Source organism: Ochotona princeps, chromosome 27 (genome assembly GCF_030435755.1).
Source record: "Ochotona princeps isolate mOchPri1 chromosome 27, mOchPri1.hap1, whole genome shotgun sequence".
In the NCBI taxonomy this organism is placed as follows: Eukaryota; Metazoa; Chordata; class Mammalia; order Lagomorpha; family Ochotonidae; genus Ochotona; species Ochotona princeps.
Window position 1 is genome coordinate 19,402,787 of NC_080858.1, and position 11,777 is coordinate 19,414,563.

The window sequence follows — 11,777 nt, forward strand, 5'->3', positions numbered from 1 at the left end:
GCCCCCAGTTCTACTTTCGTCCTCACCAGTGAGAACGCCATACCAGCTGGGGTGTCTCCTTAGCTCCCCAGGCAGGCCTGCTCCCATCCGCAGTTCTTGGGCAAGCCAACAGAGACTGCAGTTACACAGGGGTGAGCCCACATTGCCCCCACAGATTGTGCTATCAGACCCAGTTCTCTCTTACTTTCCCCTCCAAACCAATTTGAAGTCAGCCCCCTACTTACATACACATGTCATAGACTTATTTATGAAGGACCCTCAGCTGTAATTCCTAACCTGGGCACAAAACCACAGGTGAGGGCCCAGCGGCGTGGCTTAGCAGCTAAAGTCCTCGCCTTGAATACACCGGGATCCCATATGGGCACCAGTTCTAATCCTGGCAGCTCCAATTCCCATCCAACTCCCTGCTTGTGGCCTGGGAAGGCAGTTGAGGACGACCCAAAGCTTTGGGACCCTGCACCCGTGTGGGAGATCTGGAAGAGGTTCCTGGTTCCCGGCTTCAGATTGATGCAGCACTGGCCGTTGCACTCACTTGGGGAATGAATCATCGGACGGAAGATCTTCCCCTCTTGTCTCTCCTCTCTGTGTATGACTTTGTAATAAAAATAAATAAATCTTAAAAAAGAAGAAATCATTTGTATTCCACTGAGAAAAAGATAAGCATAATTAATATCTATGCATATTTCTTTATTTAAGTTCTCAGGTTTGCTTTTATTCTTGTGTGTTGCTTCTGATATTTGGCCATATAATTTCAAAATAGCACTTCATGCTATAACATACATACAAAAACTTCAGAATTATCCTTCAAAAATAACACAGGGACGTATGTTGCCACTTCTCTTCACACCTGCCACGCAGCACACACAATTAAGCAGCATTCCTAAAGGCTGTTTGTTTTCTGATATTTTTATATGCAAAAAAAAACAAGCAATTGCATCCCTACAAAAATAAAGCATGACTTCATTTAGCTTTATTTAATCAGTGCCTTGGGAATGACGAAAAGTCCAGCAAAAGTTCTACAAAGAAGTCAATATTACAATTTAAATTTTGAATGTAGAAGAAAAGCTTCTCCCCCTCCACCATTTTGATAATGCCTGGTATCAGAAACTTGCTTGCAGAAACCTCACCTAAAACACTCAAGTCCTACTCAAGTAAATCTTTGTCCTCATAAAGTCACACACCACCAATGGATCGGTTGTGGGGGCAACAGACAGCGTCTCTCTGGCAGATGGCATTGAACGTGGAGTCACAGTCCTCCGAGTACACCTGCCTGCCTGTTAGGATGCCACAACTCCTATCATCCTGGGGTCCAATCACTGAAAACCTAGGGGGAAAAGAGATGAACTTGAGCACTTCATTTAAAAATAATGGAGGTGTCATTTAGGTCTTCCTCCAGCCAAACTGACATGCAGCTGAAATCTTGCGGAGCTTTTAGAATGGACCCTTCTGTGGCTGAGTGTTTGTTTTATCTAAATTTTTTTTTAAAGAGGGAACGGGCCAGTGCAGTGGCATAGTAGGCTAATCCTCTGCTCTAGCACTGGCATCCCATGTGGGTGCTATTTCTAGTCCCGGCTGCTTCATTTCCCATCCAGCTCCCTGCTTGTGGCCTGGGAAATCAGAGGAGGGTGGCCCAAGTCGCTGGGCTTCTGCACCCACAAGGGAAACCTGGAGGAGGCTCCTAGTTCCTGGCTTCAGCTGGACTCAGCTCCGGCTGTTGGGGCTACTTGGGGAAGATCTCTCTGTCTCTCCATCTCTCTCTGTGTATAAGGGAAGCTGGTTGTGGTAACAAAGATTCTAATACCAAACTTAACAGGGAAAATGAGGTAAGGGTATATGAGACCTCCTCATATTATTACATCATAATTGTGTTTTGTAAATTTAAAGCTATTTGAAATTAAGTGTCTTTTGAAAATCTTGCCCTAAATAAATACCTCTTGGCCAAATAACTACTTACAGTTGTGGAACAAAAGCTTGCTCATCTATCCACCTCCACGGTCTGCCTTGGGCTGTGCCGTACAGACCGATCCAGCCAAGATAGCCCCGTTTTAAACTGCTCTGTACGAACCTCTGTGGGAGAGACAGCACATTCAGCACGTATTCACACATCTCTCTTCTTTAGAGTAACTTATCGTGCTGGGCTTCAGTGAACTGATCAATACGTTCCTGCTTTTCATAAAGAGTAGATATTGGGGAGCTAAACAATAGTAGCTACATTATGGCTAATACACATTGAAAAGCAGCTACCATAAACTACCCATGGTTCTTAAGGAGTCATCCTGCGCCTAGCAGTTCTTCCTCGGGTGGAACCTCCTGTGATTGGCTTCCTTACCAACTCATCCAAATTCCGAATGAGCAGCAGGTGCGCCCGCCACTGCGCACACTCATGTTGACTCTCTCTCCAAGTTTTAAAAGACGTTGAAAGCCAGTAACATTTCCCTTGGTTCAACAGCCAGTCTTTTGGACACACAGAAATCTCTCCTGGTGGGAGAAGAATAAATTAGGCTTCAGAACCAACAGAAAGTGTAAGTAGTGCCAAATGTGGTTTCCTTAAAAATTGACATTGTTGACTCATTTCTGTGCACAATCAAAAAGTAGGTCCATGAGCAGAACCTGAGAGTCCCTGGAATATCAGCGGGATTGCAGATGGCAATTTTGACCCCCTGCAATTAGAGGAAGTAAATGGGACCGTGCACCCGTGGGAGAGACCAGAGGGAAGCTCCTGGCTTCTGGCTTCAAATCAGCTCAGCTCCAGCCATTGTAGCCACTTGGGAGTAAACTAGTGGATAGAAGATCTTTGTGTCTCCTTCTCTCTGGAAATCTGACTTCCCAGTAAAAATAAAAAAAAAAAAAACAGTGTTACAGACACTGTTTTCGTACATAAAATTTCAAACATATCTAAACTCATTAATAGAGCCCGGATCAGGGCACGAGTTGTCACCTGCTGGAACCACTCCAGTTAACCTTCCTGTCCACACTGCTGGGTACACAGAAGTTGCGCTGAGGGAGGGGATGTCCTTTCCGCCTCCGATACTTTTCTTGGCCAGTACTGTAGGCTCCATGTGAAGCACCGGTACTTGCAGGAAGAGCAGAATAAGGAAGAAGTGCCCCCCCCCACCAGAACAGCACTTAGCAGCAGAACAGAGCATTACCTGATGCATGGCTGGTGTTGCCCTTCTGAGGGAGGTCCATCTTCATGTCTGTGCTCAGTGCAAAGACAAAATAGAACAAGAAACACTTTTAAATGAACGGCTACTTGGCTACATGAGATAGAAATACCAGCATCAAACAAAGGCATGCAAGAAAACCCCAATCCCCGTGTTCTCTTCCACCACCTCCTCCAGACTGACTGTTTCCACTGCTGGAAATATGTATCACAAGTCTAAAAACTGTCTGAATTCTTAGAATTCCCATAGGATCTGTTGCTATTTTCTGTATTTTTCCCCACCAGATTCTTTAACTAATCTCATTTCCTGTTGCAGACAAAATAAACCTATCATTCTGTCCTTTCATTAAGTTCCTTTACTTTCTCAGACACATTATTTATAGTTTACTTTTTAAAAAAAAAAAAGATTTACTTGGGCCTGGCGGCGTGGCCTAGCTGCTAAAGTCCTCGCCTTGAAAGCCCCGGGATCCCATATGGGCGCCAGTTCTAATCTTGGCAGCTCCACTTCCCATCCAGCTCCCTGCTTGTGGCCTGGGAAAGCAGTTGAGGATGGCCCAAAGCTTTGGGACCCTGCACCCGCGTAGGAGACCAGGAAGAGGTTCCAGGTTCCCGGCTTTGGATCGGCGCGCATCGGCCCGTTGCGGCTCACTTGGGGAGTGAATCATCGGATGGAAGATCTTCCTCTCTGTCTCTCCTCCTCTCTGTATATCTGGCTGTAATAAAAATGAATAAATCTTTAAAAAAAAAGATTTACTTATTTTTATTGCAAAGTCAAATATACAGAGAGGAGGAGAGACCGAGAAGAAATTCTTCCGTCGAATGATTCACTCCCTAAGTGGCCAAAATGGCTGGAGCTGAGCCAATCCAAAGCCAGGAGCCAGGAGCCTCTTCTGGGTCTCCCACGCGGGTGTAGGGTCCCAAGACTTTGGGCCATCCTTGACTGCTTTCCCAGGCCACAAGCAGGGAGCTGGATGGGAAGCAAGGCCACTGGGACATGAACTGTAGAGGATGGCCCAGAGTGTTGGGACCCTGCACCTGCATGGGAGAAACAGAAGCAGCCTCTGACCCCTAGCATTAGATCAGCTCAGCTCCAGTCATTGCAGCCACTTGGGGAGTGAACCAGCAGATGGAAAATCTTTCTGTGTCTGCTTCTCTCTGGAAATTTGAATTTCCAATAAATATAAATCTTAAAAAAAAAAAAAAAAAAAAGCAAAGAGCTGGAAGTGAAACCCAAGTCACTCTGATGGGTGGCAGGAGCCTAAGCACTTGAGCTGTCTCCTGCTGCCTTCCAGCATCTACAGTGACAGGCAGATCGGGTCAGCACCACAGCCGGAAACTGAACATCGCAACTCCGGTGTGGGTCGTGAGCATCTTAACCCAAATGTTTATCCCCTAAGCATGAGAAGCAGGGCTGCCGGAATTAGAACTGGTGCCCATATGGGTTCCTGGCACAAGCAAGGCAAGGACTTAAGCTGCTAGGCTGCCACACTGCTCCCCTACTCTCCTATTTTTTATTAACCAAAAAAAAGAGAGAGAGAGAAGAAAAGCTAAGGAGATTTCTCATAAGATAATGAAAATTCAAACCTTATATCTGAGCATTTCTTAATTTTCCTTAAATGTAAAATTGTTTTGCAAATATGACTGCTCAGTTTAATTATCATCGTTAGGCTATAGCATGTAGCTTATCTTGATATGAGGAATGAAGAATCAACATGTGTGTTCTGAAATATACAAGCAAAAAAAATCAATTACTCACCCCAGAATTTCAGGCCAATCATTGTCACCAGGAAAATAAGGATCCCAATGCATCCACATAGGACCATACAACAATAACGTTGTAGAGACGGGGAGATCCCTGAATTGGAAAGGAAGGGTTTCAGAAACTGAAGAACTACAGACTTTGTAAGCATTTTTTGGCATTTTTTTTCACGGTGATAAGTCATGCTTCGTTATGAGACCAGGACTCATGATTACATGAAAATTTGAAATGGTACATTTAGTTGTTTGTTCGTTTGTTTTTTTGTGGGGGTGGGCAGTGCGATGAATCCATGGCTAAATCCTTGCCTTGTAAACACTGGGATCCCATATGGACACTGGTTGATGTCCCAGCTCTCCATTTCCCATCCACCTCCTGCTTGTGGCCTGGGAAAGCAGTAGAGGAAGCCTTGAGACCCCACTCCCACATGGGGGACCTGGAAGAAGCTCCTGCCTCCTGGCTTCAGATTGGCTCAGTTCTGGCCATTGAGGCCATTTGGGGAGTGAACCAGCAGATGGAAGATCTTCCTCTCTCTCTCTCCTTCTCTCTGGACATCTGCCTTTCCAATAAAGATAAATAACTCTTTAAAAATCTTTATTTATTATTTGAAAGTCACAAAGAGAAAGACAGGGAGACAGAGGATGCATCTTCCATTCACTGGTTCACTTCCCAGATGGTCACAACAACCAGATGGGCCCAGGCTGGAATCCCACCCTGGTCTGCTGCGCGGGTGGCAGGCACCCACGTTCTCGGACCATATGCTGTTGTTTTCCTAGGTGTGTTAGCTAGGAGCTGTATTAGAGGCAGCATAGCCAGGACTCAAACTTGCTCTCTAGTATGGGATGCTGGTGTCATAAAACGTGGCTTAACCTGCTGTGCCTCATGGTGGGTCCCACGGAATGTTTTAAGTATCCATTGTCTTGCTTTGTTCATTGTTCTGTGGTGTTTCTGATAACTTAGAAATAGTACCTAAAATTCCCTAAATGAAGATTCTTCAAAAATGTTATGGAAAATATATATTTTTTTAGTCCTGGTTCACTATGACCTTTTAAAGAAATTTAATATATAAGTAAGTAAATATCAGTATAATATATATGTTACTTATGCAAATAATATGTGTAGTACATAAGTATAATCTATAGAAGACACATTACAGATTTGGTGCAGCTCATGTCTAGGATGCACTGATGGAATTTTCCGTAGGGATTGTACTGCGTTATAGAATAAATCAAAAATAACTTTCTCTTTTTTTTTGTCTATAGATACTTGTGCTCAGTGAAAGGGCTTCCACACAGCTGAAAATAATCCAAATGCATTTCTGCCATTTTAGGAGGAGATACCAGTTGCAGGTGAGTGGTAATACAGAACAATGCTTCCTCCTTACTTGCCAGGGAGGAAAATTTAAAGGCATTGCCAAATAATGGCTACAAGAATCTCAACTGTCAACTGGAAGGCAGAGTTTCAAAAAAGTTTTCTCTTATGACATCTGTTAATGCTGCTACTATTAAGAACACAAATTGTATGGTTTCCCTGTTTCATGAGAACTCTTCAGAAAAATTCCTCTCTGATTTTGTGCTAAGAGGAACAAGTCTAACGCGATTGGTGTAACTTCCAAAGCGGTTTTATCTCACACACTCTGAGCTGAGTAGTAAGTCACATCTCCCCCGCTCCTCTAGGTCAGCGTGTGTACCATGAGCGTAAGCACGCGTACCTCAGGCCCTTTCTCAGGTCTGACGTTTTCCCAGCCTTAGTTCCCTCTTTTCCTCATAATGCAAATGGTTCCTATCTTGTAGTTTACATATCTGTAGTCAGATTTTATAAATGTGGACTCATTTGTTTCTCATAATGAGGTTTGGGATGAATGGAAAACAGCTGTTAGTTGAACAGTCACATAAAAGTATCCTACGATAGATTTGCTTTAATGTAACAAAAGTATTAAAATTTGGGAAGACTAAAAGCTTTTGCCCAGAGCCATGAGTTGAATCGCTAGGGTTTGGCACATAGTCCAGTCCGTATGACTCCAAAGTAAGTTTCCTGGTGCTAAATAAGCATTTGTTTCCTGACATGGAGACAGCAGAAAAGACTCGGAGTCATCAGATGACTAGAAAAATGCTACGCACCAAAAAAAAAAAAAAAAAAATAGACAAAAGTAAGTTGAATTTATTTCCTGTCAAGGAAATAGAAGCCACTCATCAAAGATACATAGACAGATCTGTCCTTGTGATGGGCACGTCTGAATCTGGCCTGTGTCATCCTCGCTGAGACCTTGGGTCTTTGAATAAGATTGCGCTGGGATTTCTTTTACACAGACTGATTTAGGCACCAGTATGTTTATTCAACTTATCTGTAAACCTCCAGCAACAGACCGGAAAAAAAAAGGAAAAAAAGAGCAAGCAAGCAAAAGTACCCCGGTAGAAGAGGTTAATGTTTTATTTTAACTGTCTTTCATTCTCTCAGGATTGTTCTACCAATCCTGTGGAAAAGATTACTTTTAATATCAGTCACTTTCTTTTTCTCATTTTTAAGAGGATATTTACAACAAAAGTGGATATCAAAAGGTTCATGAAAGCAATGTATTAAATATCTGAAGCCAGGAGCCAGGAGCTGCTTCCAGGACTCCCATGCAGTACAGGGTCCCAAGGCTTTGGGCCATCCTCCACTGCTATCCCACGACACAGGCAGGGAGCTGGACGGAAAGAGACACAGCCGGGACACAAACCACTGCCCGCATGGGATCCCAGTAAGGGGAGGATTGGCCACTAGAGCCATTGATGTGGGTCCTTGAAAGACAGATTTACAGAGAGAAGGAGATACAGAGAGAGATCTTCCTACTGGCTGAAGTCCTCGCCTTGCCAGAGCCGGGATCCCAAATGGACACCAGTTCCTGTCCCAGCTACTCCACTTCCTTTCCAGCTCCCTGCCAGTGGCATAAGAAAGCAGTCAAGGATAGCCCAAAACCTTGATACCCTAAACCCATGTGGGAGACTCAGAAGAAGCTCCTGAACCCACGTGGGAGACCCAGAAGCTCCTGGCTCCTGGTTTCGGATGGGCTCAGCTCCGGCAGTTGCAACCGCTTGCAAAGCCAACCATCAGACAGATCTTCCTTTCTGTCTCTCCTCCTTTCTGTATATCTGACTTTCCAATAAATAAAATAAATCTTTAAAAACAATTTTACCTAATATTTACAACACTTAGATGTCTGTCTCCCCTGTCAGAATGCTTGGCCCCTGACTAGCTTCTCTGTGCTAATGTGTTCCCTGGGAGCCAGCAGGTGATGACTCAGCTTACCACACATCAGGGAGACCTGGACTGAGAGTCCAGCTCCTGGCCTTGGCCGGACCCGGCCAGCCCTGGCTATTGAGAATATTGTGTGTGGAGTCTCTTACCTGTTTCTCTGCGACTGCCTTTCAAGCACGCATATTTTTTTAATTGAAGATAAATATCTGCATAAGAAGATAACAAATGGAGGCCAATATTCTTACCTTTAAGTCCCTCCCTGGATTTCAAGCGATCCTTTAGGTTTAAACTCATATACCCATCTTCATTTTCCATCTCCCGGAACGTTTTCAAATCTCAGCCTGATATTTCTCCTAGGTGAGATGTGCCAAAAGAAAACTGTAAAGGAAGTCCAAAAATAATCAGAACATTTTTAGGCATGGCTATCTAAAACCACACAGGACGTGCTGGCAAAAGGAGATTGCGTAGACGTGGGCATCTCGCTAAAGGTAGCTTGCTTGTCCCACTGCTTTAGTCTCTTCTCTGTTGTCACTCCATGCCAGCCACCTGTGTGGGGTTTATTATGTACCCCAACAACGAATAAGGTAGACATATTTCCAGCCTTCCTATCTTTTATATTCCAGTAGGAGGGAAAAAAAATCTCAACAAAATTAACTAAAATACCAAATGACTGAAACAAATGTATTTTTGCCTAAAATGGAAACTTTTTTAAATGTAATCAAAAAAATTTTAAAGTAGTGATTTTTGTTGTTCAGGGCACATACCTGGCTAGTGGGGTCTAGACAGCCATGCTTCAACAAGGCCAAAAAACGGGTGTGGGAGGGGAATGCAGGAAATTAGCACAGAAATCATCTGAAAACAAGCACTTTTCAAAAATGGGTTTGGTTCATTTTTTGAAAAATCAGTGGCAGTGAGACCTTCCTTGGTAGGTGAGTGGTTAATTTTGTGGCAACTTGAGGTGGGCGTTTGGCACAGCAGTCTAAACGTCGCTGCTTGGGACTCGCACATCCTGTGTTGGGCTGCTGGGATTCGAGTCTCTGCTTCCAGCAGGTGACTCAATGTCTCATCCACGAGGAAGACCCAGACTGAGTTCCTACCATAAAATATTTAATGACATGAGAAAAAGGTTGTAGAAAGAATGTTAAACATTGCTTGGTACCTAGGCACACAACGTCCATATTTGCACAAACACATATGTGTATGTAAATGTAAAATTAAAGGTACCATTAAAACTGGAAGAATAGGGCCATGCATTCGGCCTGACCGTCAGGAAGCCCCCATCCAGATCCTGGCTACTCAGCTTCCAAGCCAGCTTGCTGCTGGGTGGACCCTGCTCCTTGGATTCCTATCACCCAAGTGGAAGAGCAGGATTGTGTTGGGGCTCCCGGATTGTGTTGGGGCTTCTGCCTGTGTTCCAGCTCAGCCTTGCCTGTCACAGGCATTTGGGGAGTGAGGCAGCAAATGCAAGATCTCTTGGCTCTCCATCTGTTTTGCAAATAAAATGAAAATAGATAAAAGGGTTTTTTCTTAAATTCCCTGGGTGAACTTAGAGCCTGGGTTATTGAATTGCTGGGCGCTGAGGAAGCACTAAAGAGGAAGAAGTGGGAAGATGGACATTTGCAAGAAGAGAAGATAATGCGAAGAGAGGAGGTGGAGCAGCTGGCGAGAGCTGCCCTGGCTTCCTGGAGTGGCCGAGACTTCTTACTCTTCCTAGCAACACTCTGGACTTCAGATGAATTGCTACTTAAAAAACACCACCAAGCTGATGTCACGATGCAGAAATACAAAGGAAGTGGTGTGGCTGGTGCTCCTCCAAACCCTCCGCTGACTCCTGGGGCCTGGCAAGGGGCCACAGCTCTTGCCACAACTTCCTCCGCCCCTCCACTACCCTCCCTGAGCCTCAGCCGCACCGCTGCCCTTCCTCAGACCACTGTTCCTCCCACCCCCTCCCAGGGCAGAGCATCCCCAGGAGCAGGGGATCATGAAAATAGTGCAAGAACCCCTCCACCTGGCTCTTAGCAGAGTCAACTGTTAACTGCGGGGAAACATGAAGAGGCTATTTCTTGTCACAAAAAGGCGCCAGGCAACAAACAAGCAAAAACTTGGAATTGAGCCATGGCAGAGCAAGTTAAGACACCACTTGGGATGCCTACACACAACCCATTTTGGTGTGCCTGAGTTAGAGTCCCAACTCCATCCGGGTCATCCTGACAAACTCTGACAGTTTTATAAAAAGGACTTAAAAATAACGTGAAAGACCATAGAAGAAATCAGAAAAAAAAAGATACAGAAGTACAGTAATCATTAAAAAAAAAAAAAAAAAGCAGCAGCAAGGAAAAAACCACATACATGGTTTATCTTGAAAATGTTTCATCCAGAGATCTGCGGGGGAGACATGGGCAGATGGGGACAGTCACCCATCACATTTGCTGACACACACAAATGAGTCTGACTTGGCAGACGCTCAACTCCTGGAGGTTCACTTTCTCCTGACAAAAAAAATCAAATTGCTGGGACTGGTGTTGTGGTACAGTGAGTTAAGCCACAGCTCTCAAAGCCAGCATTTCATATCACAGTGCCAGTTCAAATCCTGCCTGTGCTGCTTCTAATCCAGCTTCCTGCAGTTGTGGCTAAGAACCATCAAAAAGGGCCCCAAGTGCTTGGGCCTTTGCAACCCACATGGGAGACCTGAGTGGAGTTCCTGACTTATGCTTTGACTAGCTCCCCACTCTTACAGCCATTTGGGGATTGAACCAGTGGACAAAATATATCTCTGTCTCACTCTCCCCAACCCCCTTTTTCTATTGTTCTGCCTTTCAAATAATAATCCTTTTTGAAATGGCTACCTGAACTGGCACAAAAATAGACATGTAGACCAATAGAACAAAATAGAAACCCTAGAAAGTAATCTACTCAGATACAACCAACTAATCTTTTACAAATGAGGCAGAATCGGGCCTGGTGCAATGGCTTAGTGGCTAAAGCATTGTCTTGCAAGCACTAGGATCCCATAAAGGTGCTGCTTCATGTCCTGGCTGCTCCGCTTCCCATCCAGCTCCCTGCTTGTGGCCTGGGAAAGCAGTAGAGGACGGCCCAAAGCCTTGGGACCCTGCACCCGCCTGGCCAACCCAGAAGAAGCTCCTGACTCCTGGCTTCAGTTTGGCTCAGCTCTGGCTATTGCGACCACTTGAGGAGTGAACCAGTAGATGAAAGCTCTCTTTCTGTGTCCTCTTCTCTCCATATATCTGCTCTGCCTTCCCAATAAAAATAAATCTTTAAAAAGAAAAGGCATATTTGCAGAGAGATCTGCAGGATCTTTAAACCTGTTTGCTTGAAACTACTATTGAGTCTATAAAATGGAAAGACAGGTCATAAATTTTTAATTAAAATTTGTTTTTTAAACTTTTAAAAATAAGATATATTTATCTTTTTTATTTGAAAGTTGGAGTTACAGAGAGAAGAGAGAGAGCTTCCATCCACTGATTCATTCTGCAAATGGTCACAAGCTGGGCCAGACCAAAGAAAGGGACTTCCTCCAGGTCTCCCCTGTGGGTGCAGGAGGAGCCCAAGGACGTGGGCCTTCTGCTGGAGCTGCTAGGGCTTCAACCAGCACTGGGATGG

The 11,777-nt window shown here is 44.6% G+C and overlaps 1 protein-coding gene across 1 annotated transcript; it reads right to left on the bottom strand.

Moving 5' to 3' along the window:
- Positions 1-1,107: 1,107 nt before the first annotated feature.
- KLRF2 (killer cell lectin like receptor F2) lies at positions 1,108-8,471 on the bottom strand. Its single transcript, XM_004596442.2, has 5 exons — positions 8,402-8,471; positions 4,920-5,018; positions 2,330-2,478; positions 1,955-2,067; positions 1,108-1,324 (listed from the first exon to the last, which is right to left on the bottom strand). Exons 1-5 carry the CDS (start codon positions 8,469-8,471, stop codon positions 1,174-1,176), a joined length of 582 nt encoding a protein of 193 aa, XP_004596499.1. The 3' UTR covers positions 1,108-1,173.
- Between the last annotated feature and the right edge of the window lie 3,306 nt (positions 8,472-11,777).